The 27384-nt window shown below is 47.7% G+C and overlaps 1 protein-coding gene and 1 long non-coding RNA gene across 2 annotated transcripts in view; both read left to right on the forward strand.

The window, feature by feature from the left end:
- Window positions 1-27384, forward strand: part of LOC309554153 — a 476173-nt gene that overhangs the window by 230994 nt on the left and 217795 nt on the right. The window lies entirely within an intron of this gene.
- The window catches only part of BORCS5 (BLOC-1 related complex subunit 5), a gene marked incomplete at its 5' end in the record, with an annotated part of 35812 nt that continues 13133 nt past the window's right edge, over window positions 4706-27384 (forward strand). Inside the window, 2 exons of the mRNA XM_082255753.1 lie at window positions 4706-4760; window positions 13522-13665. Of these exons, the coding sequence (XP_082111879.1) occupies window positions 4706-4760; window positions 13522-13665 (199 nt within the window). The remainder of the gene's footprint in view (window positions 4761-13521; window positions 13666-27384) is intronic.

The following is a 27384-nucleotide window of genomic DNA, read 5'->3' on the forward strand; positions in this document are numbered from 1 at the left end:
AGCTAAGCTTCCATTGTATTTTCTGACCTTTAAAGGGTTTGGTTACACAAAGCAGGTTCCTTACTGGGGTGTGCACCAATTTCTAGTGTTTCCAGCTCACCAATTGCTTATCCTCTGCCTTTTTTCTCCTGTAGTTTTAGAAATCTACTTTTACATGCTGCACATTTCAACCTATCAGACTTTTCATTGAGTGAAGAAGAAGCGTTTGGGAAGCGATATTCATTGTTCTGTTTGTGACCCATGCCACTCTACCATAATCACGGCCACTAAATTTGTCCTGGAGATCAGACAAGGAAGCGTTCAGAGAATATAAGTCTGCCATGGCAGTGTGGCAGCAGTGCGTTGGGTTAGAGCAGCCTATTCATTTTAATGGGTTTTCTAATGCACCAGAACAGGCCAAAAAGAATGCATGCTGTATTTTCATCAGTGTACTACAATACACGGTAGACATACGCTGGAATAGGACATGTATGTACTGCATATTCATACTGCAAACACAGGGATACACGGACAGACCATTACTCTTACATATTTACACCATCTATATGCAAATGTGTGACTAGAAAAAATAATTACAGCTTTTCATCAGTTTTTCACAATTTGAATGAAGAATGCTGATTAATTACATAATACTCCTTTAAGTGATACAATATAGTTTGGGTTGATTCGAGTAATTGCTTTACCTTCTTCTCTGTTCTCTAACAATTTAGAACTCTCGTCTGCAATTGATGAATTTGGGACCCCTTTGCACCAAAGAAGAGGTACCCTCCAAGCACTGCTGCACAGGGTAAATTGTACAGGGAATGTAATATAAAAGATGAGCCCTGATGAATTGCTGTAGGTTAAAAAAGTATCACTTTAAACAGTTGAGGTCCACCCCAGGGGCGTAATTACAGGGGTTGCAATTGCAACCGGGCTCCATGCTCCAGGGGGTCCGTGCGGCTCCCCTATACACCTGGATAGGAGGGGCGGTGGGGGCAGCATGTAAATAAATCACTGTCCTCCCTTTTCCTCTTGTAGGTGCAGGAGAAAAATGGAGGAGATTGGTTCCTCTGTATGCTGCCCCCGCCACTCCTCCTATGCAGTTCACTTGTGTTCTGCTGTCTCTGGGCCCCTGTGTCCTCCCCTGGTATTCCCCCCCCCCCCCCCCCCCACTGTGCTCCCTCTCCTCTCCTGCCGGCTGCTGCAGGGGATGTGTCACAATAGAGAACCAGAAAGGGGTCAGTAAATATGTAATTTACCAGCTCCTTCCTTTTCTGAATGGACAGAGTCATAGTCAGTGACATTGTAAAAAAAAAATTAATAAAATGATAAAAAATAATACAATTAAAATAACAAAAAATAAAAACTACTGACACCAGTGGGTGAACTTCCAGGATCGCAAAGGTTACACTTGCGACCGGCTCTGGCATTCCACCACCGTGGGGAGGCCCCAAGATGGCAGGAAGGGGGCCCACTGCAGAACTTGTGAAAGGGCCCGGCTGCAGGACCGTAATAAATGGCCCCAGGATCAGTGGGAAGAGCCCCAGGCTTGAAAGGAAGGGCCCCGGCCAGGGGTCCGGGGGGCCCTTCATGGTTTCTTGCACTGGGACCCTGAAGGTTCTAGTTATGCCTCTGGTCTACCCTATTGCAGTTTTACTGCTACGGGGCAGCACCTGTGTGCCAGATAATGTATATACTGTATAAGTGATCTAACTTCCAGGTAGGGAGGATGCTGCCGGTGGCTCGCTTCTGCTGTGATTACACACAGCGGAAGCTGATCCGTTGGTGCACTGTACCCGATGTCCTCTTGCACCCACCAATCATTGGGTAGAGAGGCAGAACAGCAATCTGCCTATGTAAACAAGACAGATTGCTGACTGACAGGAGAGAAGAGATGGACTATAAATTCCATCTCTTCCCCTAGTATAAGCACCTCACACAGTGTGGTAAAAACATTGGCTAGGCACACAGTTAACCCTTTGATCGCCCCTGATATTAACCCCTTCCCAGCCAAAGCCATTAGTACAGTGACAGTGCATATTTTTAGAACTGGTCACTGTATTTGTGTCACTTGTTCCCGCAAACTGTCAGTGTCCGATTTTCCGCCACAATATCGTAGTCCCACTATAAGTCACTGATCGTCCCCATTCCTATCATAAAAAAAAAATAAATAAATAAAAAATTCCAGTATATATAATTTTTTTATTGAATATGTTTTATAGCTGAAAGTTAAAAAAAAAAAAAAATTATATATATAATATAATTTTTTTTTTTTTCAAAGTTTTTGGTCTTTTTTTTGTTTACAGCGCAAAAAATAAAAAAGCAGAGGTGATAAAATACCACTAAAAGCAAGCTCTATTTGTTGGAAAAAAAGGACATACATTTTATTTGGGTACAGCTTTGCACGACCGCACAATTGTTAGTTAAAATAACGCAGGGCCACATTGCACAAAATGGGCTGGTAATGAAGGGGGGGGGGGGGGGGTAAATCTTCCCGGCGGTCATGTGGTTAAATTTCTTTACAGCTATCACTTGCTCATTGGAAAAATTTATACATGTACTTTGCCCCATCTTCTTAGGCGTGCCATAAGGCTAACTGAGATGCCAGACATGGAGCTCCCACCTGCTTGGTGCACAGCCAACTGACACCGCAGCTAGTGAGTAGAGACAGGGTGCTTTTGAAAGCCACATTTGTCTCTGACTTCCAGCCCTTGTCCGAGGCAAGCACAGGCAAGAGGAATGGGGATGGAAAGGAGCCTCTGTTTAACATCAGAGCTAGCCTTATGGCACACCTAGAATTGGGACAAAGTATTTTAGTACTTTGTCCCTTGAGGAAGTAACAGGTGTATATAAAATTTAAAGTGATACTTCTTGTTTAAAGCACTTCGATAAAATGGGTGTTGGATTATCTATAGAACCGGTACTAACTTGTCTGCTCTTAATGATAGTTAAAGAATTTGGGAACTCTTTGCATCAAGATAAGGTATTCTTGATGCTCCTGTTTACCAACTCTTGCTGTCCTTTCTTCTGTAAATGCAGTGGTGTTTGCTTTAGGTTTCCATGATCTGTAGTTACAGATAGGCAGCTCAGTTTTCATGAAATGTTCATGTTCTCCCTGTGCTTATGTGGGTTTCCTTCCACACCCCAAAGACATGCTGGTAGGTTGGCTCCAGTATAAATTGTCCCTAGCATTTGTGCATGTCAAATACATTGCTTACATTGTAAACTCATTGAGAGCAGGGACTAAAATGAATATGTAAAATGTATTTTATTTTTTATTTATATGCTGATATATATATATATATATATATATATATATATATATATATATATATAATATATATATGTGTGTATATATATATATATATATATATATATATATATATATATATATATATATATATATATATATATATATATATATATATATACACTGCGCTGTATTCTGAAAGTGTCTGTGCATGGTCAGGCTTCTGCTACCAGCCCTGGCCTCCTCCCTCTCGTACGCGATTCTGCCCGCGATCTGGAAATCATTGCAAATCACGGGATGCCTGTGCGATGGCCGTGATTTGCAATGGCACCCCAAATGCTGTGCGATGTTGCTGCGATTTCCGCCTGCCAAATCGCGGTAACATCGCGCAAACAGAATCGCGGGACGCATGACGCCCAAAAAAGGTACAAGAGCTTCTTTTGTGCGTCATGCAATTCTGTTTGCACGATGTTACTGCAATTCGGCAAGCGGAAATCACGGCAACATTGCACAGCGTTTGGGGTGCCATTGCAAATCACGGGCATCACACAGGCGTCCCGCGATTTGCAATGATTTCCGGATCGCGGGCAGAATCGTGGGGATTCTGCCCGTGATCCGCTACGCCCACATGTGAACGTAGCCTTACTAAAACTGGTGCACACAGAATCTGAGGCAGTTTTGCATAGTAACCAATCTGCTTCTAACTTCAGCTTGTTTAATTAAGATTTGACAATAAAACCTGGAAGCTGATTGGTTACTATGGACAGCTGCACCAGGTTCTGTATGCAGCAGTTTCAGTAAATCTTGCTCTTTGCTTCTAAGTTGGTTTAGGAAGGTAATGGGTCAGAACAGCCTCAAAAGGATTGCTGTATACTGATATTCTACTTTCGTGAGTATACTGATATTCTAATATTTACTTTTTCTGTATTGTTCCTGGGTGGGTAGCTCCCCATTGGCCAGATTGGCAGTAACAATTTTGATTCCTAGCAGAAGATTTGCAAATCTGAGCCCCTCTTAAGCTGGCCATGCATGGTTCGAAATTTGGCCAGTTCAGCAGGGACTGACCGAACTTCAATGAATGTACGGTCACTGTGGTTAAACAGAAGTCGACCTACCCGTCAATGTCTGTTCAACAGCCCTGTCCAATTTTAGCCACTAAATCAGTGCTGCAGGCTAGAGACTGCAGCGCTAGCCAGTGTATTCTGACGGCGGGGAAGTCTCCACACTGTCCAAATCCAAAGGAAACATTGCCCTTAGCTGAAAATATTAATATAAAAAAAATAAGGAATCTTATCCTGGTGCGTTAACTTTGTGAATTAAACCACTAGTGTCCTAAATGATTTCATAGCATTGGTAATGAAGAAATGTGACCTTGGTTGTGATGTATGGGGTGGTAGTTATACTAGATCTTCACCGTTTTCTGTTTTCTTGCTCTAGAACTGGTTGTAAGTGAGTCACCACCAAAGATCTATCATGGGGGCAGAGCAGAGCAATGAACATGATGTTCGGCATGGAGATTCTAACTCTGGTGAGTATGAGTTATGATTTGAGCCTGTGTACAGCAATGGCTACAGAATAACAATGTTCCCCCTAAAGTGCGCGCATGCGCGGACGCGCAGTGAAATTTATGGTCCCGCGCAAGCAGCTATGTAGACCGCGCACCTAGTTAAACAGCGCAGACGAGGTGGCCGGGGAGCAGAGCGTGCTCCCTGAGAGCACGCCCATTGTATGACAATAGCGAATGAAAATTCGCTATTGTCACATGGATCCTCCTCCTGGCCAATCAGGGAGCGGGTCCTCCTGCTTCCTGATTGGCCGAAAGGCCAACTTCATGCCATTGGCCGAGGAGGAGGCGCCGGTGTTCTAAAATTTTGTCGGACCCGTGAAAAAATCGGACCTCGTCACTTCCGGTGACAGAGCGTCACAAAACAGTTGATAGGAGTCGTCCGTGCGCATGCGCAGAAGACATTTTTCGAGGTTTGGCAAAATTATAACAGAGAACGGACAGCTGATTGAGAGAAGGCGGGGCTGAGGTGCGACGGGACGGAGGCACATATGCAGAGCTGGTGGAGGAGGCGGGACGGAGGTGCGGCCGTGTAATATATGCAGGGCTTAAGCGACTCCCTGTTTTATTATCTTTAGTAATTATCGTATTATTTATCCTTCGGATTTCATGACATTTAGTATTTCTATAATGCAAAATAAGAAATACTAAATGTAATGAAATCCTAAGGATAAATAATACGATAATTAGTAAAGATAATAAAACATAAGGAGTCGCTAAAGTCCTGCATTTATTACACGGTCGCACCTCCGTCCCGCCTCCTCTATTCAGCTCTGCAGATGACGCGGCGGTGTCTTCCGTCCCACCTCAGCCCCGCCTCCTCTCATTCATCTGCCCGCTCTGTGTTATAAGTTTACCAAACCAAGATAATGTCTGGTGCGCATGCGCACTTGAGACTCCCATAACCGGAAGTGACGAGGTCCGATTTTTTCACGGGTCCGACAAAATTTTACAACACCGGGACTTGAGCACGGAGACGCGGGAAGCCGGGGACTGAAGTGAGCGGGTCCGTGACCGTCCTTAAGGTAAGTGCACGGGGGGGGTCTCGCGGGGGCCAAGTCACTTACGGATGGTGGTCAAACACCAGAAGATCCACTCAGCCAGGAGGCATCGCTGGAAGTGCTGGGGAGAGCGGAGGATCGCTGCCATGATCGTACCCAGGGATATCAATTCACTCCATGCAGGTTGCAATTTATTGGGGGCAATGCTGTGCACTCTGCAATTTATTGGGGGCAATGCTGTGCACTCTGCAATTTATTGGGGGCAATGCTGTGCACTCTGCAGTTTATTGGGGGCAATGCTGTGCACTCTGCAGTTTATTGGGGGCAATGCTGTGGCACTCTGCAATTTATTGGGGGCAATGCTGTGGCACTCTGCAGTTTATTGGGGGCAATGCTGTGCACTCTGCAGTTTATTGGGGGCAATGCTGTGCACTCTGCAATTTATTGGGGGCAATGCTGTGCACTCTGCAATTTATTGGGGGCAATGCTGTGCACTCTGCAATTTATTGGGGGCATTGCTGTGGCACTCTGCCATTTATTGGGGGCATTGCTGTGCACTCTGCAATTTATTGGGGGCAATGCTGTGCACTCTGCAGTTTATTGGGGGCAATGCTGTGCACTCTGCAATTTATTGGGGGCATTGCTGTGCACTCTGCAATTTATTGGGGGCAATGCTGTGCACTCTGCAGTTTATTGGGGGCAATGCTGTGCACTCTGCAGTTTATTGGGGGCAATGCTGTGCACTCTGCAATTTATTGGGGGCAATGCTGTGCACTCTGCAGTTTATTGGGGGCAATGCTGTGCACTCTGCAGTTTATTGGGGGCAATGCTGTGCACTCTGCAATTTATTGGGGGCAATGCTGTGCACTCTGCAGTTTATTGGGGGCAATGCTGTGCACTCTGCAATTTATTGGGGGCAATGCTGTGCACTCTGCAATTTATTGGGGGCAATGCTGTGCACTCTGCAATTTATTGGGGGCAATGCTGTGCACTCTGCAGTTTATTGGGGGCAATGCTGTGCACTCTGCAGTTTATTGGGGGCAATGCTGTGGCACTCTGCAATTTATTGGGGGCAATGCTGTGGCACTCTGCAGTTTATTGGGGGCAATGCTGTGCACTCTGCAATTTATTGGGGGCAATGCTGTGCACTCTGCAGTTTATTGGGGGCAATGCTGTGCACTCTGCAGTTTATTGGGGGCAATGCTGTGGCACTCTGCAATTTATTGGGGGCATTGCTGTGGCACTCTGCAATTTATTGGGGGCAATGCTGTGCACTCTGCATTTATTGGGGGCATTGCTGTGGCACTCTGCAATTTATTGGGGGCATTGCTGTGGCACTCTGCAATTTATTGGGGGCATTGCTGTGGCACTCTGCATTTATTGGGGGCATTGCTGTGCACTCTGCAATTTATTCGGGGCAATGCTGTGCACTCTGCAATTTATTGGGGGCATTGCTGTGCACTCTGCAATTTATTGGGGGCAATGCTGTGCACTCTGCAATTTATTGGGGGCATTGCTGTGCACTCTGCAGTTTATTGGGGGCAATGCTGTGCACTCTGCAATTTATTGGGGGCATTTCTGTGCACTCTGCAATTTATTGGGGGCAATGCTGTGCACTCTGCAATTTATTGGGGGCATTGCTGTGGGCACTCACAATTTATTGGGGGCATTGCTGTGCATTCTGAAATTTATTGGGGGCATTGCTGTAGGCACTCTGCAATTTTTTGGGGGCATTGCTGTGGCACTCTGCAATTGATTGGGGGCATTGCTGTGGCACTCTGCAATTGATTGGGGGCACGCTGGTCACTCTGCATTGACGTCGCCCCCCCCCCCCCCCCCCCCATTGCTCAGTCTAAAGGTTTGCGCTCAGAAATTTTTTTATTTGCTCAGCACAGTAAAAAATTAGAGGGAACATTGCAGAATAACCTCAGGGTGGGGGTGGTCATTTTGCCTGGATATCTCTAGCAGTCATTCATAATCTCTGTTTGCAGAAATGAACTGGGATGGTGGTTGGTTGCTACAGGCAACAGGACATTTTCCCTGTAGCACTTTATATACATTAGGCAGATATACAGGACACAAATAAATGCATACTATGAATGCATTATTACATCATTACTTTTATTTATTTTTTTTTTTTTAACGCAAGCAGAGCAGGTACTTGAGTTTGACTTACCAGCCTCTTGCAACTCCTGTAGAGCAGAGCTCAAACTGGGAAAATGAGAAGCAGCACAAGGAGCCAATCATTTGTACTGCAGTGCTTATGGGCTAACAAGAGAGTGACGGGGAGAGAGTTTCATGAGCCTGCTGCTTCTCTCTTTAATAACCAGTCACAGACTAGAGGAAGAATAAGGCCTCTAATTGTTAATGAACTGCAACAGAATAAAATCAGGTCTTTTCTTCTGCCAGACAGGTCTTGTATATACACTGCTCAAAAATTTAGAGGAACATTTTGAAAACGCATCAGATCTCAATGGGAAAATATATATCACGCTGTATATCTATACTGATATGGACTGGGTAATATGTTAGATGAAATTAATCTTATTAACCTACAGAGGGCTGAATTCATAGACACTACAAAAAATCAAAGTGAAAAAATGATGCCGCAGTAGTCCATTTTGCTGAAATTTCATTGCAGCAACTCAAAATGGTGCTCGGTAGTTTGTATGGCCCCCAGTGGCGGAGCTAGACTTTTAAAACAGGGGTGGCAAAGGGGGGGGCAAGGTATTATTTTGGGGGGTCAATATATAAAGTGTCATTTAGTGTCAGATTTGTCCACCGCAATGTCGCAGTCCCTCTAATAATCGCTGATCGCTGCCATTACTAGTAAAAACAATTAAAAAATAAAAAGTTCCAGTTTGTAGATGTAATAACTTTTTTGCAAACCAATCAAAATACACTTTTACAAAAAATATGTGGCAGAATACATATTAGCCTAAATCTATGAAAATAGGGGGGAGCTGTAAAGCACTGTGGGGAGCTGAAGAGTCCTGGGGGAAGGGGGGGGACTAAAGAGCACTGGTGGGGGGGGGGGGGGCCTGAAGAGCTCTGGGGGGTACTGGAAAGGGGGGGTGTAAAGTATGCATTTATTAGATACAGAGCAGAAAAATACATCCACATCAGCAGTTCTATGGCACATCATTCTTTGTCAGTTAAACACTCTGACCTATAAATATCTGTGAACACTTGCAGATTAATATGTGCACAATGTTCTAGGTATATTGGGGACAGTGGCGGCTGGTGCTCAAAAATGTTAGGGGGGCGCAAACAGAAAAATGTAATAGGCATTGCTTTGCGGCAAAAAACGCTGTAAAAAATTGCGTGACTTTGAGGTCGCAAAAGTGAGAAACGGGCCTTCAGTAATTAAGGTATGTGCCCCCTTCAATGCAGAGTGACCAGTGTGCCCCCTTCAATGCAGAGTGACCAGCGTGCCCCCTTCAATGCAGTGACCAGCGTACATGCCCCCTTCAATGCAGTGACCAGCGTACATGCCCCCTTCAATGCAGTGACCAGCGTACATGCCCCCTTCAATGCAGAGACCAGCGTACATGCCCCCTTCAATGCAGAGATCAGCGTATATGCCCCCTTCAATGCAGAGATCAGCGTATATGCCCCCTTCAATGCAGAGATCAGCGTATATGCCCCCTTCAATGCAGAGATCAGCGTATATGCCCCCTTCAATGCAGAGATCAGCATACATGCCCTGAATGCAGTGACCAGCATACATGCCCCCAATGCAGAGACCAGCATACATGCCCCCAATGCAGAGACCAGCATACATGCCCCCAATGCAGTGACCAGCGTACATTCCCCCTTCAATGCAGTGACCAGCGTACATTCCCCCTTCAATGCAGAGATCAGCGTACATGCCCCCAATGCAGTGACCAGCGTACATTCCCCCTTCAATGCAGTGACCAGCGTACATTCCCCCTTCAATGCAGTGACCAGCGTACATTCCCCCTTCAATGCAGTGACCAGCGTACATTCCCCCTTCAATGCAGTGACCAGCGTACATGCCCCCTTCAATGCAGAGACCAGCATACATGCCCCCAATGCAGAGACCAGCATACATGCCCCCAATGCAGTGACCAGCGTACATGCCCCCAATGCAGAGATCAGCGTGCGTGCCCCCTTACCTACCTGGAGCGGCAGCGGGCGGCTTCTTCTCAGTCCCGGTGACCGGCGGCGCGTCTCCACGAGTCCTTCCAGCAGCAGCGGCTTCTTCTGAGTACCGGTGACCGGCGGCGCGTCTCCACGAGTCCTTCCGCCTCCTCCTCGGCTAATGGCAAGGGGTTTGTCTTGTGGCCAATCAAGAAGCGCGTATCGGAAGCGCTTCCTGATTGGCCAGGAGTTGGATCGGTGTGACAATAGCGAATATTCATTCGCTATTGTCACGCAATGGGTGGGCTCGGGATGCACTGCTCTGCGCCCCGGGTCCACCCTTTGCATCGCCCTATTAGAGCCTCTGGCTCTAATCAGGTGATGCAAAAAAAAAAAATCCCATTGAACGCCCCTGCATGCAGATTAGGGGGCTGGACGCATGGATGGGGGGGCGGCGCCCCTGCGCCCCCCTCAGGCACTAACCTTCTTCCTCCTCCCCCCTCAGGCACTAACCTTCTTCCGCCCCCCCCCCCCCTCAGGCACTAACCTTCTTCCTCCTCCCCCCTCAGGCACTAACCTTCTTCCGCCCCCCCCCCTCAGGCACTAACCTTCTTCCGCCCCCCCCCCTCAGGCACTAACCTTCTTCCGCCCCCCCCCCTCAGGCACTAACCTTCTTCCGCCCCCCCCCTCAGGCACTAACCTTCTTCCGCCCCCCCCCCCCCTCAGGCACTAACCTTCTTCCTCTTCCCCCCTCAGGCACTAACCTTCTTCCGCCCCCCCCCCTCAGGCACTAACCTTCTTCCTCCTCCCCCCTCAGGCACTAACCTTCTTCCTCCTCCCCCCTCAGGCACTAACCTTCTTCCGCCCCCCCCCCCCCTCAGGCACTAACCTTCTTCCTCCTCCTTCCCCCCCCCCCCCTCGGGCACTCACCTTCTTCTCCCCCCCCTCTCAGGCACTCACCTTCTTACTCCTCCCCCCCCCCCCATCAGGCACTCACCTTCTTCTTCCTCCCCCCCCATCAGGCACTCACCTTCTTCTTCTTCCTCCCCCCCCCCATCAGGCACTCACTTTCTTCCTCCCCCCCCCCCTCGGGCACTCACCTTCTTCCTCCTCCCTCCCCCTCAGGCACTCACATTCTCCCCCCCCCCTCGGGCACTCACCTTCTTCCTCCTCCCTCCCCCCCAGGCACTCACATTCTCCCCCCCCCCCCCTCGGGCACTCACATTCTTCCTCCTCCCTCCCCCTCAGGCACTCACATTCCCCCCCCCCCTCGGGCACTCACATTCTTCCTTCTTTCCCCCCCTCCCCCCTCGGGCACTCACATTCTTCTTCCTTCGGCTCTCAGCTGAGCTGAGCAGCGCTGCGGCCAGAAGAAGACGGAGGGGGTGGAGGCGGAGCCAATGCTAGGCGGCAAGGAGAGGAATTTGAAATCCTCCTCCGCTCGTCATGTGACAGCAGAAGAGGTTCTCGGAGCGGAGGAGGATTTCAAATTCCTCTCCTTGCCGCCTAGCATTGGCTCCGCCTCCACCCCCTCCGTCTTCTGGCTGCAGCGCTGCTCAGCTCAGCTGAGAGCCGAAGGAAGTAGGAGCAATGCAATGGCATATTTGACACTCGGGGCGGGGGCAGGCAAATAACTTAAAACGATGACGATCCACACACGAGACCCGGGACTTTTTGGTTGGCACACTCGGGGCTGAAGCTCCGTTCAGCCCCCCCTGCCGACACCACTGGCTGTGTAAGAAGCAGGAGTCCGGTCTTCCCTGCTCTCCATCCGCCTCCCTCCGCAGCTCCCGGCCGTACGGCGATCCCCTGCCCTGTGATTCCTCCGCTACCATGCACCCAGCCATCCGCCCAGGATTGGGGTGGCAACAGGGGTGGCAAGGACTTCTTCTGGGGTGACAATTGCCACCCCAGCTAACCCTCTGGCTCCGCCACTGATGGCCCCCACGTGCTTGTATGCATGCCTAACCATGTCGGGGCATGCTCCTAATGAGACGACGGATGGTGTTAAGAGGTATTTCCTCCCAGATCTGGACCAGGGCATCACTGAGCTCCTGAACAGACTGAGGTGCAACCTGGCAGCTTTGGATGGACCGGAAACATAATGTACCTGATCTATTCTCTTGGATTTAGGTCAGGCGAGCACGGGGACCATTCAATGTTATCAATTCCTTCATTCTCCTGGAACTGGCTGCATACTCGCGCCACACAAGGCCTGGCATTGTCGTGCACCAGGTGGAACCCAGGACCCACTGCACCAGCGTAGGGTTTGACAATAGGTCCAAGGATTTCATCCCGATTTCTAATGGCAGTCAGGGTGCCATTGTCTAGCTTGTAGAGGTCTGTGTTTCCCTCCATGTATATGCCACCCTGGACCATCACTGACCCACCACCAAACTGGTCGTGCTGAACCATGTTACAGACAGCATAACGTTCTCCATGGCTTCTCTCTTCAGACCCTTTCACATCTGTCACATGTGCTCAGGGTGAACCTGCTCTCATCTGTGAAAAGCACAGGGTGCCAGTGGCAGACCTGCCAATTCTGGTGCTCAATGGCAAATGTCAATCGAGCTCCACTGTGCCGGGCAGTGAGCACAGGGCCCATTAGAGGTTGTTAGGCCCTCAGGTCACCCTCATGAAATCTGTTTCTGATTGTTTGGTCAGAGGCATTAACACCAGTGGCCTGCTGAAGGTAATTTTGTAAGGCTCTGGTAGTGCTTATCCTGTTCCTCTGTGCACAAAGAACAGATATCAGTCCTGCTGATGGTTTAAGGACCTTCTTTGGCCCCGTCCAGCTCTCCTAGAGTAACTGTCTGTCTCCTGGAATCTCCTCCATGCTTTTGAGACTGTGCCTGGAGACACAGCAAACCTTCCGGCAATGGCACATATTGATGTGCCATCCTGGATGAGTTAGACTTCCTGTGCAGCCTCTATAGGGCCCAGGTATCGCCTCATGTTACCAGTAGTGACACTGATCCCAGCCAAATGCAAAACTAGAGAAAAACAGTCAGAAAAAATGAGTAGTGAAAAAAAGTCAGTGGCCTCCATCTGTAAAAGCTTTCCTGATTTGGGGGTTGTCTCATTGTTGCCCATTTAGTGCACCTGTTAATTTCATTAACACCAAAGCAGCTGAAACTGATTAACAACCCCCTCCGCTACCTAACTGACCAGATCAGTATCCCAGGAGTTTAATTGACTTGATACTATACCCTGATTAAAAAGTGTTCCTTTCATTTTTTTGACTAGTGTATAAATCTTAGGACTGGATGGACAAAAATACAAATCATTTGGAAGCTAAAACAGCTTAATTTCATTTGTGTATTCAACTGTTTGCCTTATATTTAGACCCAGTGATGTCATTACAGAGTCTCAGTGCTTTTCTATGCAATACAGGCAGATCATGACTGGTGGGAGGGGCTAGCAGGGTTTTATGCAATTTTCTTGTCAGTTTCCCCTTCACTGGAAAGTGTTTGTGTTGGAGGATTTGAATTGTGGAAGTGAAAGTAGCAGTCAGGAACAGCGTAGCCAGCAAGCAAGCAGCTGTTGTTTGATTTCAGTAGGGGCACTACAAGTCAATCCAAAGGCTTCATGCTTATACTTCTTCATTTTTCTGTTTCCAGCGAATCCCTCCCCAGCCAGACAGAGAGCGAAGATGGACGACATTGTGGTGGTGGCTCCTGGGACACAGTCTCATAGGAATATCACAAAAGACCCAGAAGTCATCAAGCTGCAGGAGATCCCCACCTTCCAGCCCCTCCTAAAAGGTCCTGGCTTGTCTGTTCTGTGTGTTTGTGCATTGGGTGATCTGTTACTCCACTCAGGCCTGAGATTTCAAGACATGCTTGTTACGTTTGGAAAAAGAATAGAGCTGCACTCCAGCTGGTCACAAGATAAAAGCAGCTTTTATTACACAATAGGTAAAATCATTGATGACTATAATTGGATCTGAAATGCGTAGTATTTGCTATGTTGATTTTAATTGTGTAAAGACTGCTTGTATCCTGTGATTAGCTGAAGTGCTGTTCTACTCTTTATTCTGCATATCTTACTAGTAAAGGACAGTAAATCTAAAGTGGAACTAAACTCCCCAAATACTCACCTCCACCTTCCAGAGACACAGCGGTTAAAACCCTCGTTGGCCGCTGTTGTCTTCTCCCAGGTGCTGGGTTTTGGTCCTCTCCCAGTGGGGGATGACGTCATCCTGCACGTGTGTACTGAAGTCCGTCATTCTGACACAGCCGGAATATGCTGAGAATGTACACTGAGCTGCTGTGCGTTCGGGAGAAAGGTAAGTGTGTATTATTGCAGATTTAGCTTTTCTCTTCTGCAGTAAAGAGCTGCATTCTCGCAGTTTCCTAAAAGTTAGGTTTAGTTCCACTTTAACACCTGGCTGAAGTTTAATCTGCTTATATTATATGATTTGTTTAACCAGTTGCCTACTGGGCACTTTCACGCCCATCCTGCCCAGGCCAATTTTCAGCTTTCAGCGCTTTGCACTGTGAATGACAATTGCGCGGTCATGAAACACAGACTTAATTTTTATCATTATTTTTAAACCGATAAAGCTTTCTCTTGGTGGTATTCAATCACCACCTTTTTTTTTTTTTTTTTGCTATACAAACGAAAAAGACTGAAAATTTAGAAAAAAAAGTTTATATTAGTTTCTGTTATAAAATTTGGTAAATAAGTGCATTTTCTCCTTCACTGATGTGCACTGATAGGCGACACTGACAGTAACAGATGACAGTGATGTCATCTCCGTGCTTCTCTTTGCAGTGCAGGCAGATCATGGCTGGTGGAGGGGCAGTACATTGCTTCCTAAAAACTTTGCAGCACCCTGCCTTAGTACTAGCTCTGAAGTAAGCAGTGGGTTGGCTCTTGGAAAGAGTTATGCAAATATCAAAATTCCTTGATGGGTGGATTTACATGCAGATCACCTCAGGTAACACCCACATGTGATGCTGAGCCTCATGATAGAAAGAATTGAAATCTAGGAAATGAAAGGTGCGGCCTAGAGACAGTTGGCTGCCTGATGCTGGAGGTCCTCCAGCCAGGAAATGAGGTAGACTCTATTTGACTTGCTGCAGTATCTAAAGTGGGGTACACACTAGTAGAAAATCTGCTGAAAATTCCTGTCCGAGGTAAAATCGTACAATTTTCAGCTAATGTGTACACAACTTTCAGCAGCCGATGCCGACATTTTCAACGAAAAAAAACAAGAGGGACAAACCCCAAAATTTTTATCATCCCTCATTGTATGCAGTACGTCTGTGAAAAATCAGATGCAAAAGACTGCGCTTGATCTGAAGTTGCTGATGACCCGAAAGTCTAGGAACAAACGTCACAAAAAAAATTTGGACGAGAAATTTTGTGAACACTATGCACTGTCAACTAAAAACGGTTATGATCGCTGAGCATGAGAGAGAAAAATCGGAGGATATTTTGTCCGATTTTCGTCAAGTGTGTACGAGCCTTAAGGCTGGCCATACATTATACAGTTGTCTTGTACAATTATCCTTCAGATTAATCAAAACCATATAATAGAAGGTTAAATTTAAACACTTTTTATTTGTATCCAATCAGGCAGGCCCTTGAACTACATAGCTGAAGATAAATCTAAAAGACATTGATTAAGAAAATTGTATAATGTATGGCCAGCTTTATTTGTATTGTGAGATATTCAGTGTGCAGTGAAATCAATGTAAGCAAGTTCACTACAGAAGAGGAGTCTGTACAACTTTCCAATTCTGAAAAGCAGCTTGGTGTTTTGTGTGTGTGTGTTCACCTCTGTATGTGTCCTGATGACTGTTATCACTGGGCCTGAAGGTGAGGGAAGATCCAAAAATGTAGTTGTCACAAAAACAGGAGTTGAGAGGAGGTTTTCCAGTGGAGACACCGCATTTGTTGTTCTTTTGCACAGGTTTGTGTCAGCAAATAATCAGTTTATTGGAGTTGGTACTGACAAAGATCAGCAGGGGGCAGCAAAGCTCAGCATCATCCTCACTTTCCATTCAACATACAGGGGAAATTGAACATATAAATTATACATTTTATCTATTTAGAAAATGTATTTTAGTTCCTGGCCTGTCACACTCTGGTGTCTGTTTATGAGACAGAGGAGATCTGTTGTGTATACCGGTTTATGTAGCTGAGATGAGGAGCTGAGAACATATTCTTGGCTTCTCATCGCAGTCCACAACCGTTCTGTCACAAACGGCCAGTATTTAAAAGTGAGATCTGAAGATCTCACTGGCCGTTACACTGAAATATCTGTCTCAGATTCTCCAGCTCAGAGGTGGAGAATCAGGAGGAGAAGCTGGGGCGATTAGAGTAAGAAGACCCATTTCCTCCTATATATCAGCACCTGTGGGTTAAAATTTTACATATATATATATACACACACACACACAATTGAGCTGCACGATTAATCTTTAAAAAGATCGCAATCTCGATTCGACACCCCCCACAGGATCTTAATCCAGCATTTCTATGATTTATCCAATTATATTTTTGAGGACAGGAGAGAAGCATATGATAAACAAATTTGGTGCAGCGCTTTACAAAAATGAAGAAAGTCCATGTGGTAGATAAAAAAAAATAAAGTCCTATGTGTAACCAACTGCCGTGAACTGATGATCCTTTTCTGATTGAAACGCCCACTCTGACAGTGCTCACCAGAGAGCGAATAATATCCAGCATTTAATTATAAACACTTGCGCCCAAAATCATGAGAGAATCATGATCTTTATTCTAAACAAAAAAATCATGATACTTTTTTTATCCAGAATCGTGAAGCTCTAAAAAAAAAAAATATATATATATATATATTTTATTTATATATATATATATATATATATATATATACACACACACACAGTATCTCTCACCCCTCACATTTTTGTAAATATTTTATTATAAATTTTCATGTGACAACACTGAAGAAATTACACTTTGCTACAATATAAGTAGTGAGTGTACAGCTTGTATAACAGTGTAAATTTGCTGTCCCCTCATAGTAACTCAACACACAGCAATAATGTCTAAGCCACTGTCAACAAACATACAAAGTGAGTACACCCCTAAGTGAAAATTGGGCCCAAAGTGTCAGTATTTTGTGTGGCCACCATTATTTTCCAAAACTGCCCCTCGGGCATGGAGTTCACCAGAGCTTCACAGTTTGCCACTGGAGTCCTCTTCCACTCCTCCATGATGACATCACAGAGCTGGTGGATGTTAGAGACTTTGCGCTCCTCCACCTTATGTTTACGGATGCCCCACAGATACTCAAAAGGGTTTTGGTCTGGAGACATGCTTGGCCAGTCCATCACCTTTACCCTCAGCTTCTTTAGCAAGACAGTGGTCGTTTAGGAGGTGTGTTTAGGCTCATTATTATGTTGGAATACTGCCCTGCGGGCCAGTCTCCGAAGGGAGGGGATCATGCTCTATTTCAGTATGTCACAGTACTCTAAGAACTACCGAGAACTGAGCTGAGAGAAATCTTCTCAGTTTATTAAATGTACATTCAGGGGCCGGTGCAAGGATTTTTGACACCCTAGGTGAAACCTCATTTTGCTGGCCTCCCCAAGTCCATCCCCTGCCCATGCTTATGGTGGAGGTGGCGGGGGGGGTCGATGATTTTTGCCGCACATCTCTACCTATTTCTTCAGTTGTGGTCTGCAGGCTTGCACCTGCACCTCTGAACCCGGTCTAAAGACCAATAATGGCAAGGGTAAAATATGGGCAGGCTGGGGTAGTATATGGACAGGCTAGGGTTGATCTGAGAACAGATCAGTCTATACACTTTACAGTACAATGTCAGTATTCTTCACTCACCGGGGCTCTGCTCTGCATCCAACGACTCTGCTAGGCACAAAACCTGCCTCAGTGCTTACGGCTGTCACCAGGCACCAACCCCAGAGCTACTCTGATACTATAGGCTACAGACTACTACTCCGATACTATAGATAACCGACTACTACTCCGATACTATAGGCTATAGCACGTGACACTGCCTCTGTACAGGAGAGACTGGGAGGAAGAGCAGCACCTACGAATGGCGGCAACACGGGGGGGGGGGGGGTGGTCAGGGGTTACATGACTCAGAATCGTGTATAGACAGAGGCAGAGCTGGCTGTACTGAGACGATCACCAGAGACTCGGAGAGAGACAGACAGGTCACTGATCATAGAGGCATGCAGTGGCAGGGGATGTTTACTTTCGTTCTGTCGGGACATGTCCCCCAGTGCTGATCTGCGCCTCTAATGACACTACTGATGGACGGAGCGGCTGCCTGAGTTAGTTATATGCTGTAGAGGCATCTCCTGTATAAAGCACTGCACTGAAAACTTGCATAGCGCTGAGACTGGTGGGAGAAGAAGAGTAGAGAAACCAGTAGCTGGGCGCCCTTGGTGGCTGCCTACTTTGCCTAGTGGTAGCACCAGCCCTGTGTACACCTATGTGTCATAGAGAAAACTGAGAAATCCCTCACCTGTATTTATGGTAGACACATACCTGCTTCTTCAAAGCTGGTTTCCTATGCAATCTGACATTAGATTGCTTAATGCTATAGCAGATCCCAAGGATGCCTACTGGCCTTCAGACAAAATATCAGGCCGGGAATAATAAAAAGATATTTTGACCAATCTGTTATGTTAAAGTGTATCTAAACCTCAAAGCAAAAATGCGATAAATTGCAGTTTACCAATCCTTAGATGTGGTGGCTGTATTCGTTTTCTTCTTTCCTTTATTTTCAGCTGGTAATCCAGCCAATAACACATCTGGGGAGGCACTATGAAAATACAATGGAGCCACCTGTGGTGAGGGTAGTGTAAGATGACTTGTAAACAGATGCTGACAGGGAGCTTGTGAATATTTTAGTTCTGTCTGCACTGCATTGTTACCTATGCATGTAGTTCGTTCAGGCTGCCCAGGATGGGAAGGGGTTAATTGTGTGTAGACTTTTTCCAGGGCTTTCTAGGTCCTGCCACCTGTTGTAAGCCACATAAATACAAGGTAGAGTTCAGAGCTTCTCTCTCTCTTCCACATGGGATTTTAGGGAAAGAACTGCTGCCACATGCAGTCCTGCTGGAGCATGTGACCCCCTTTTGGGCCACCCTGCTGGGATTCTCCCTGGAACCTGGCCTCTGCCAGTAATGGACTTGAGCTACATGGACTTTTCCCTTTGCATGGTATGAGCTGTTTCATGTCAAGTCATTGAAAGAGATGCATAAAGGTACATGGCGTATCTAGAAGAACAGGGCCTGTAAAGCACACGGGTCTATAAGAGGAAGGCTACCACAGAGGGTTAACTCAGCAGGAGAGTCAGAGTTAGAGAGTAATTGCCACGGGAAACCGATGAGGACACGCAGAGCCCTGTGTCGATACGTGTAGGGGAGGGACGTTGGGAGTTAGTGTTGCGGCTGTGAGAAACAAAGTATCTACACCATGGGTGTCCAACCTTTTGGCTTCTCTGGGCCACATTGAGTGTAGAGAAATTTTCTTGGGCTGCATATAAAATATATACTATAGTTAAGGTATACAAGTAAAAAAACGCCGCCACTCCCTTCCCGTGCCGGTTATTAAAAAACACATTGCAACAATTTACACACACTAATGCACATACCTTTTCTACTTATTTTGCAGACTGCTGGCGGTTACTGCTGGTGGGTACTTCTGGTGCGCGTAATGCTGGTCGTGCAGGTACTGCTGGTCATGATGTGACGTTGGGTACTGCTGGAGGAAGCAGGGGCTGCTGTAGAGAGCAGAGCCACTGCTTCCTGTATGGCTCCTGTCACAGGTGGAGTGCATTCCATATCACTCCGCCTGTGACAGAGCTGGAACTATAAAGGAAGCAGCGGCTCTGTCACTGACTACAGACATCCTAAGTCTCCCGGGCAGCTGGGGGATTGCATGGCACTTGCAGCCTAGTGCGTGCCCATCCAATGCAGCCTAAACAGTGCCATCCAATGCAGCTTCACCAGTGCGTGCCCATCCAATGCAGCCTGATCAGTGCCCATCCAATGCAGCCTCACCAGTACCCATCCAATGCAGCCTCACCAGTGCATGCCTATCCAATGCAGCCTCACTAGTGCATGCCCATCCAATGCAGCTTCACCAGTGCGTGCCCATCCAATGCAGCCTGATCAATGTCCATCCAATGTAGCCTCACCAGTGCATGCCCGTCCAATGTAGCCTCACCAGTGCATGCCCATCCAACGCAGCCTCATCAGTGCATGCCCATCCAATGCAGTCTGCAATGAAGAGAGAGAAGATCCGCTGGATTACACAGAGCGGGGATCTCCCGCTTACCTGGCAACTGCTGTCATACAAAGTCCTGCCACCTGGACCGGCTCCTATGATAGTAGTCACCAATGTGCTGTCTATCATAGGAGCCAGTCCCGGAAGTGGGGCTTCGTTTGACAGTGGTCGCTGGGTAAGCAGGAGATCCCCGATCTGCTTGTAATTCTGCAGCGCTCCCCCCCCCCTCCCCTCCCCTCCAAGGCAGCCTCTGCCCACAGTTAGTTGGAAGCCGCTGTGGCCGTGCCCCTGACTCGACTTCCTTCCTTCCCCAGCAAAAAAATAGTTGTTGGGGGGCAGTGGGCCGCATTGCCTGCAGGTCCGGGCCACAGGTTGGACATGCCTGATCTACACGAATTGACACTAGGATACAGTTGGAGACTCTCGCCTTCACACCGGGGCTCATACACTGCAGTACCTGTTCTAGTGTGGTGCGCTTCAAGCACCCAACAACTGTAAGTGCGATACACTCATTTTAAATAAAGTAGTTTTTATCAAACAATATTGGCACTATGGATAGTTCATTTTTCCTATATGTGAGCCATCCATGAGGGACACGAGCATATCGGCACCATTGAAGGAGAAGCAGCCCAGCCATCACAGAATTGTGGATTGCACAAAGGCTACAATTGACCGAGCTTAAGTGCAAGGTCACACACATTGAGGTGAGACACCCACCCGAGGGGGAAATCACAACAACTGAGGTGGCACTGTGATCGTTTATCTTCAGAACATCCCTAAACACTGGTGACTGGGATCCCTCCCTTCAATACACAGGAGTACTCCCGATGGACACTTTTATTTATAAATTTATTTATTATATTGCATGTGGTTTTTGGACATTGGATTATTGTGTGCACATTGTGTTTAATTTATGCTTTTTATATATATATATCTCATATATATCTCATATATATCTCATATATATCTCATATATATCATACATTTTCAGAGCCAGTTTCTGGTGGTTTATATAGTTGAAGTCTGGGATGAGAGTGAAGAGTCTCTGAAAGTGTGTGTCCATAATAACTAAGTAACTGAGTACTTGGGGCGCTCGCGCTCTCTCATTTTCTCGCACTCAATATTTCTCCTTTTATCGTCCTCGCGCTCTCTCTCGCGAGCGCGCGAGAGACAGAGAGAGAGAGAGCGCGAGAGGGAGCGCACGCTCTCTCTTTTTCACGCACACGCTCTCTCTCTTTTTCAGGTTTTGACAATCTTTAACTTTACAACTAAAATTAGGACCATTCGTTTTTTTCTTTTTTTTTGTAGCAAAAAGAAGTTTAAAACCATGCATTTTCTCATTAAAGTCTTTGATGATTCCAAAGTTCTGCCGGCACTGTTTTGAATTGAGTTTTAATATAAAATCGTCTAAAATAAAATCGACTTTAATAATTCAAAGAATTCCATCCGTTATGCCATGAAAGGATGGCCACGGTGTTTCATCTCTGAGGTTCTGATGTCTTTCAGTCTGCTGGCATCCTAATCTCTGTCCTTAATTAATATGTCTCCCTGTCATGTATAAAGCATTTGCGCTCAGAGTTCCTCCCCTGGAGGACAGCTAATCTCTAAGGATGCAGCTTGTTCATCCTCCAGGGGTCCACCGGTCACCGACCCTCGCTGTCTCATGTAAAGAAAATCCTGATGAAACAACACAAACACTTTATATGTGATGACCAGACCTAAGACCTAACTTTGTGTTCTTTATCTCTTGTGTACCAAATGCAGATTCTTGCTTTCACCCCTGTCTATGTCACAATTTCCCAAAATATACTGTCACACATTAAAGATGAGAGCTTCTGACAGCCCTTAAAGCGGAGTTCCACCCTGAAAAAAAATTTTTTACCTAAAAAATATCCCCAGGACAGTCAGGGCAAGTGCATTTAAGCAATGATGGCCTCTGAACTGTCCCTGGTTTCACTTACCTGTAAGAAGAAATACTTACCTTGAAAATGTCTTGTCCAGCACTGCCATCTCCGGTGTGGGCAGCTGAAGCCGGAGGGTCCCTCTTTGTCTCCTCTTCGAAGTCCCAGAATGCCCTGCTCGTCACTTCCGGGGCAGGCGCGTCATCCCTGAACAGCTTCTGCGCATGCCCAGAAGCTGTTCAGCAGGGAATGACGCTCCTGCGCCGGAAGTGATGAGTGACTCCGGTGCAGGCGCAAGGAGGAAGTGACCTCGTGGGCCGTGTCCGCAGAGGGAGGAAGAGGAAGGAAGGGAAGTATATTTTCATTAAAAACAAGGTAAGTGAAACAAAAAAAAAATTTTAATTATCCAATTCTTTTTCAGGCAAATTAAAGCAAGCGGACGGTTCAATTTTGTTTTTTAGGGTGGACTTCCGATTTAAGCTGTATTAACCTCCCTGGCGGTATGATTCTTTCCGATTTTAGGTGCTGAAAGCGGTACCATTATTTTGCTAGTAATTCTTTAGAATGAGCAGCCCAAACCAACTATTTACATATGATTTTTTTTTTTTACTGTGCGTTCTTCTTTATAACATCTCGGGTATGATAAAGTTTGAAACACAAAATCGAAAATTATAATATAATAAATAACTATAAATAAGTTAAAGAGTATGTGTGTGTGTATGTGTGTGTATATATATATATATATATATATATATATATATATATATATATATATATATATATATATATAATGTACAGTAAAACTGCAGGAAAGGGGACTGGGGGGCAAACTAATATCAGTTTATTTTATTTTGCAAAGAAATCAGTGTGCTTGTGTGTGTAACTTTTCAAATTCACCGCCGGTTCCACCCCCCTGCGAGTGTCACGTCACAGGAGACGGAAGCTGGGGCTCTACAGCGTCGGGCAGAAGATCCGTATGCCGAAGGGACACATCGCTGGATCCCGGTGACAAGGTAAGTACCTCTACAAGGATCCAGCGATGCTCCCTGGCGGTACCCCGAGTGTGGCTCGGGGTTACTGCTTATGGCAGTGAAATCTTACCCCGAGCCACACTCGGGAATACCGCCAGGGAGGTTAACCCATCCGCACTAAAAGAATATGGCAGTGGGGGGTGGGGGGGAGGTTTTCAGGGAAAAAGGAAGATTTTTATTGAAAAAAGGAGAATCAACACAAAAGACACATCAGACTAACTGTAAGTTATATCGTTTTTGCTGATTTTTCTGTTTTTTTTTTTTTTTTTTTATTCTAGCTTAATTTCGAGTGCTTGTAAAGTCAATGTTTTTTTTTATTTTATTTTAAAATAACTAGCATGTTAAACTTAACTGCTCTGTTTGACATTTCACAGAGCGTCCCTGAACCTCCTCTTCGGGGTCCCCCACTGGCACTCCTGGCTCCTCCTCTGAGCCACGCTGACTGCATATATAGACAGACAGCAGGGCTTAGCCCCTCCCCCCCTGCGTCACAGGATTTGACTGACAGCAGTGGGAGCCAATGGCTTGTACTGCTCTCAGCAAAGCCTGTGAGGAGAAGAGAAGAAAGATGCTGCTCTCTGGCACAGCGCTGGATCGAGAGAGGAATGAAGTAAGTATAAGGGGGTGAAGGGGCGATACAAATACTGAAATATTTTTTACCTTAATGCAGAGAATGCATTGAAGTGGTTATAAACCTCAGATTTGAAATTTGAACAAAGAATATCCCTGTATACATAGTGTGTACTTGTCTCAATTAAGAGCACTAAGTGTCGTTTCTTGTCTGCTGCTTTGTGCCTCTGCTATCAGCATGAGTGACTTCTGAGTTATTCCTGACACCAAGAGAAAAATGGTGACGGGGAGGGATCTCCAGCAGAGTGACAGCCTCAGCCTTGTTCCTGTGTGCTGTGTGAAAGGGATGTGTCCCTTCCTTCCAATCAGCTCTCAGAGCTCTCCTCACTGAGCTCTGCAGAGTGTAATTTCAGTTCTCCACCCCTGTTTTCTGACCGCTCAGACAAGCTTTTTGGGATCTCCTTCTTCCTGCTGGGGATTTCTCTAGTGATAACTAAAGATCTATATAGAGGCATCAGGACCTCCTTTCTCCTGCTGGTGACCCCTCTAGTGATAACTAAAGATCTATATAGAGGGGGGCGTGGCCGGGATGTGAGACTGCACGGACGCTCTGGGCTCTAGCTCCGCTCCTGCCTTCATCCTTTCTACACCATCGACATCCATCCCTTGCATTTAAACCCCCACAAAACTCACCCTGGGGACCAGGAGGAAGGGTGGCACGCCGCGGATTCCTCCGTTTTCACCGGGGAAGCTGCGGTCCGCCAAGTCATCCCGGAGCTCCTCTCGGCCTTCGGGTCCCGCGGCGGCCATCTTGGACACGAGGTCTCCTCCGGCGAAGATGTCTGCTAGTGCTCAGCCCGCTCGGGACCCCGGCGGCCCCCCGGATCCTTCCCCGGCTGACATCCTGGAGGCGATAAAGGCGTGCAAAGACACCCTTACCGCAAAAATGGACTACCTTGCTACGGACATTAGCTTGATCCGTCATGACCTGGATAAGTTCCGCTCCCGCGTGACGGAGGCGGAGGAGAGGATCTCTCACCTGGAGGACTCCACTCGGGCCGACTCTACGGAACTCCGTGCCCTTCAGATCCAGGTTAGGGCACTGCAGGACAAAGCGGTGGATACGGAGAACCGCCTCCGTCGCAACAATGTCCGCATCTTGGGCCTTCCAGAGCGGGCGGAGGGTGCTAAACCGGCGGAATTTGCTGAATCGTTCCTGCCTTCACTGCTGGGCCTTCCCGCCATGCCGCCGACGTTCGTGGTGGAGCGGGCGCACAGGGTCCCCCCGACTCCCCCAGTGCCGGGCGCCCCTCCGAGGCCTTTCCTCCTCCGCCTCCTCAATTACAGACACCGGGACCAGATCCTTGCTGCAGCCAGGGCCAAGCAGGAGGTCTGCTACGAGAATGCCAAGCTGATGTTCTTCCCTGACTACTCGCCCGAGGTCCAGAGCAAACGGCGCCAGTTCACCGACATCAGGAAGAGACTCCGGGACAAGGGCCTGAAGTACAGCCTCCTCTACCCCAGTCGCCTGCGAGTCATTGATGGAGACCGCGCTCGGTTTTTTGATTCCCCTGAGGCGGCTTCTGCCTGGCTGGATGTTCGTTGATCTGGATGATCGCTCGGCTGCCCGTGGACCTCCTGAACTGTCGCAAGTATTGTACTTCCCTGTCCCCCCTGCAGCCGGGCGCCTCTCCTGTGCTCCCCCCCCCCCTTGTTGTCTTCCTTTTTCTTTGCATGGACCGCTCTATTGCTGACTTTGCCTCCTCGGACTGGCCTGTTTGTTTGGTCCCCATCTTGCCACCGTGTTGCCCTTCCCCCCCCTGCTCTCTCCACACCTGGATGGATGTCCCTATTTACTGGAGTTATCCCTCTCCTAGTGCTGCTGATTTCCTTTTACCTGCTAAGTTTTTCTCTGTGCTGGTTGGACTGAGATTTCCTGGCCCAGAAGGGAGTCTGGGTCTCCTCACTTTTTGTTCTCTCCCCGCATTGCTAAGACTGCTCGGCAGGCTGCACCGTTAGCGGCCTGCGAAAATGTTTTTTCTGTTTGGTTCTTGGGTCAAGATCGTCCCCCTGCCTCCCCTGCGTTTTATGGGGTGTCCGGGGTACGATAGGGTGAGCCGTTCCGGCTCTGGAAAACAGGCTGTATGCTTCACTGTGTATTTCTGTTTTTTCTTTTTTTTCTTTTTGTTACATGTGTGTTTTGTTGTTTGGTGCATTACTCTCTGTTACGCTGCTACTCACCAGCTGTGTCTGCTAGCCTGCGGGCTGGCTGGCCCTCTCATGCCTATTGTACCTAATTATGGCGTCACTTAAGCCCTCTACCTTCTCAATCCTCTCATGGAACGTCCGCGGCCTGAATAACAAATTTAAGCGGGCGCAGTTATTTCAATATGTTAAGTCCCACAATCCCTCTATCCTGGTGCTACAAGAGACACATCTGGTGGGTGGCAGATTGCAGGCCCTCAAGAAACCCTGGGTCCAGCGGGCCTTCCATGCATCTTATTCCTCTTATGCCAGGGGAGTGTCGGTGCTGGTGCGTAAGACCCTGCCCCACGAGGTTGAGGCCGTCCATACGGACCCCTTGGGCAGGTTTGTCGTGCTGGTACTCATCCTATGGAGGCAGCGCTACGTTGTGGTGGGGGTCTATGTGCCCCCACCTTTTAAGACCGAAGTCCTTTACACTGTGCTTGAAAAGGTGTCTCTTTACGCCCCAGCCAAACTGTTAATTGTTGGAGATTTCAATGCCATCCTCTCCCCCGATCTGGACAGGCCGGTTCCGCCCAAGGTGTTCTCCAGCGACCTCCTTGATTGGGCGGAGGCGGCGGGGGTCCGGGAGACCTGGCGATGGAAACATCCTGAGCGGAGGGAATACTCCTGTTTCTCCGCTACGCACAAGACCTCCTCCAGGATCGACCTTGCCTTTGCTGGCCCGTCTGTCCTGTTGGATGTGGAGGGGGTGGCATATCTCCCGAGTGGTCTGTCCGATCATAGTCCCTTGCTGGTCACGCTGCGCTCTGGGTTGACCCGCGATGGATCTATGTGGCGCTTAGGCGCACACTGGATAGACCAGCCGGATGTCTCGCGACAGGCCCCTCCGGTGCTGCGGGAGTATTGGGACATTAATGCTGGCACGACCTCCCCTGCTGTGGTGTGGGATGCGTTCAAGGCATTTACTAGGGGTCATTATATTTCTTCAATCAAGGCGGTACGCACACAGTTGGCCGCTGACACGGTGGTGCTGGAGACGGCGGCGGAGGAAGCTTCTGTCCGCTATGGGCAGGACCCCTCGGCAGTGAACTTTGAGGGGCTTCAGGCGTCCCGTCGGGACCTCCAGCTTCACCTCTCGGAGCTCACCAGGCTATCCCTGTACCACTCACGGCAATGTTGTTTTGAACAGGGGGACCGGAATGGTCGCATGTTAGCTCAACTCTCTCAGCAAGACAATCCACTGACACTGGTGCCCGAGCTCATCTCCTCGACAGGGGAGGTCCTCACCTCTCCCGAGGCGATTCTGTCGGAATTCAGGGATTTTTATTCCCATTTGTACACTACCACCCTCCCGCCGGGCCTCCTCCCGGAGGACCTGTACCCCCTTCTAGATCCGATTGCTTTGGGTTGGTTGTCTAATCATGAACGATCCGGTCTGGTCCGGCCGATCACGGAGGAGGAGGTGAGAGTGGTGATCCGCTCTATTCCCAGGGGGAAGGCTCCGGGCCCGGATGGG

This window comes from Pelophylax lessonae, assembly GCF_965119305.1.
Source record: "Pelophylax lessonae genome assembly, chromosome: 4".
In the NCBI taxonomy this organism is placed as follows: Eukaryota; Metazoa; Chordata; class Amphibia; order Anura; family Ranidae; genus Pelophylax; species Pelophylax lessonae.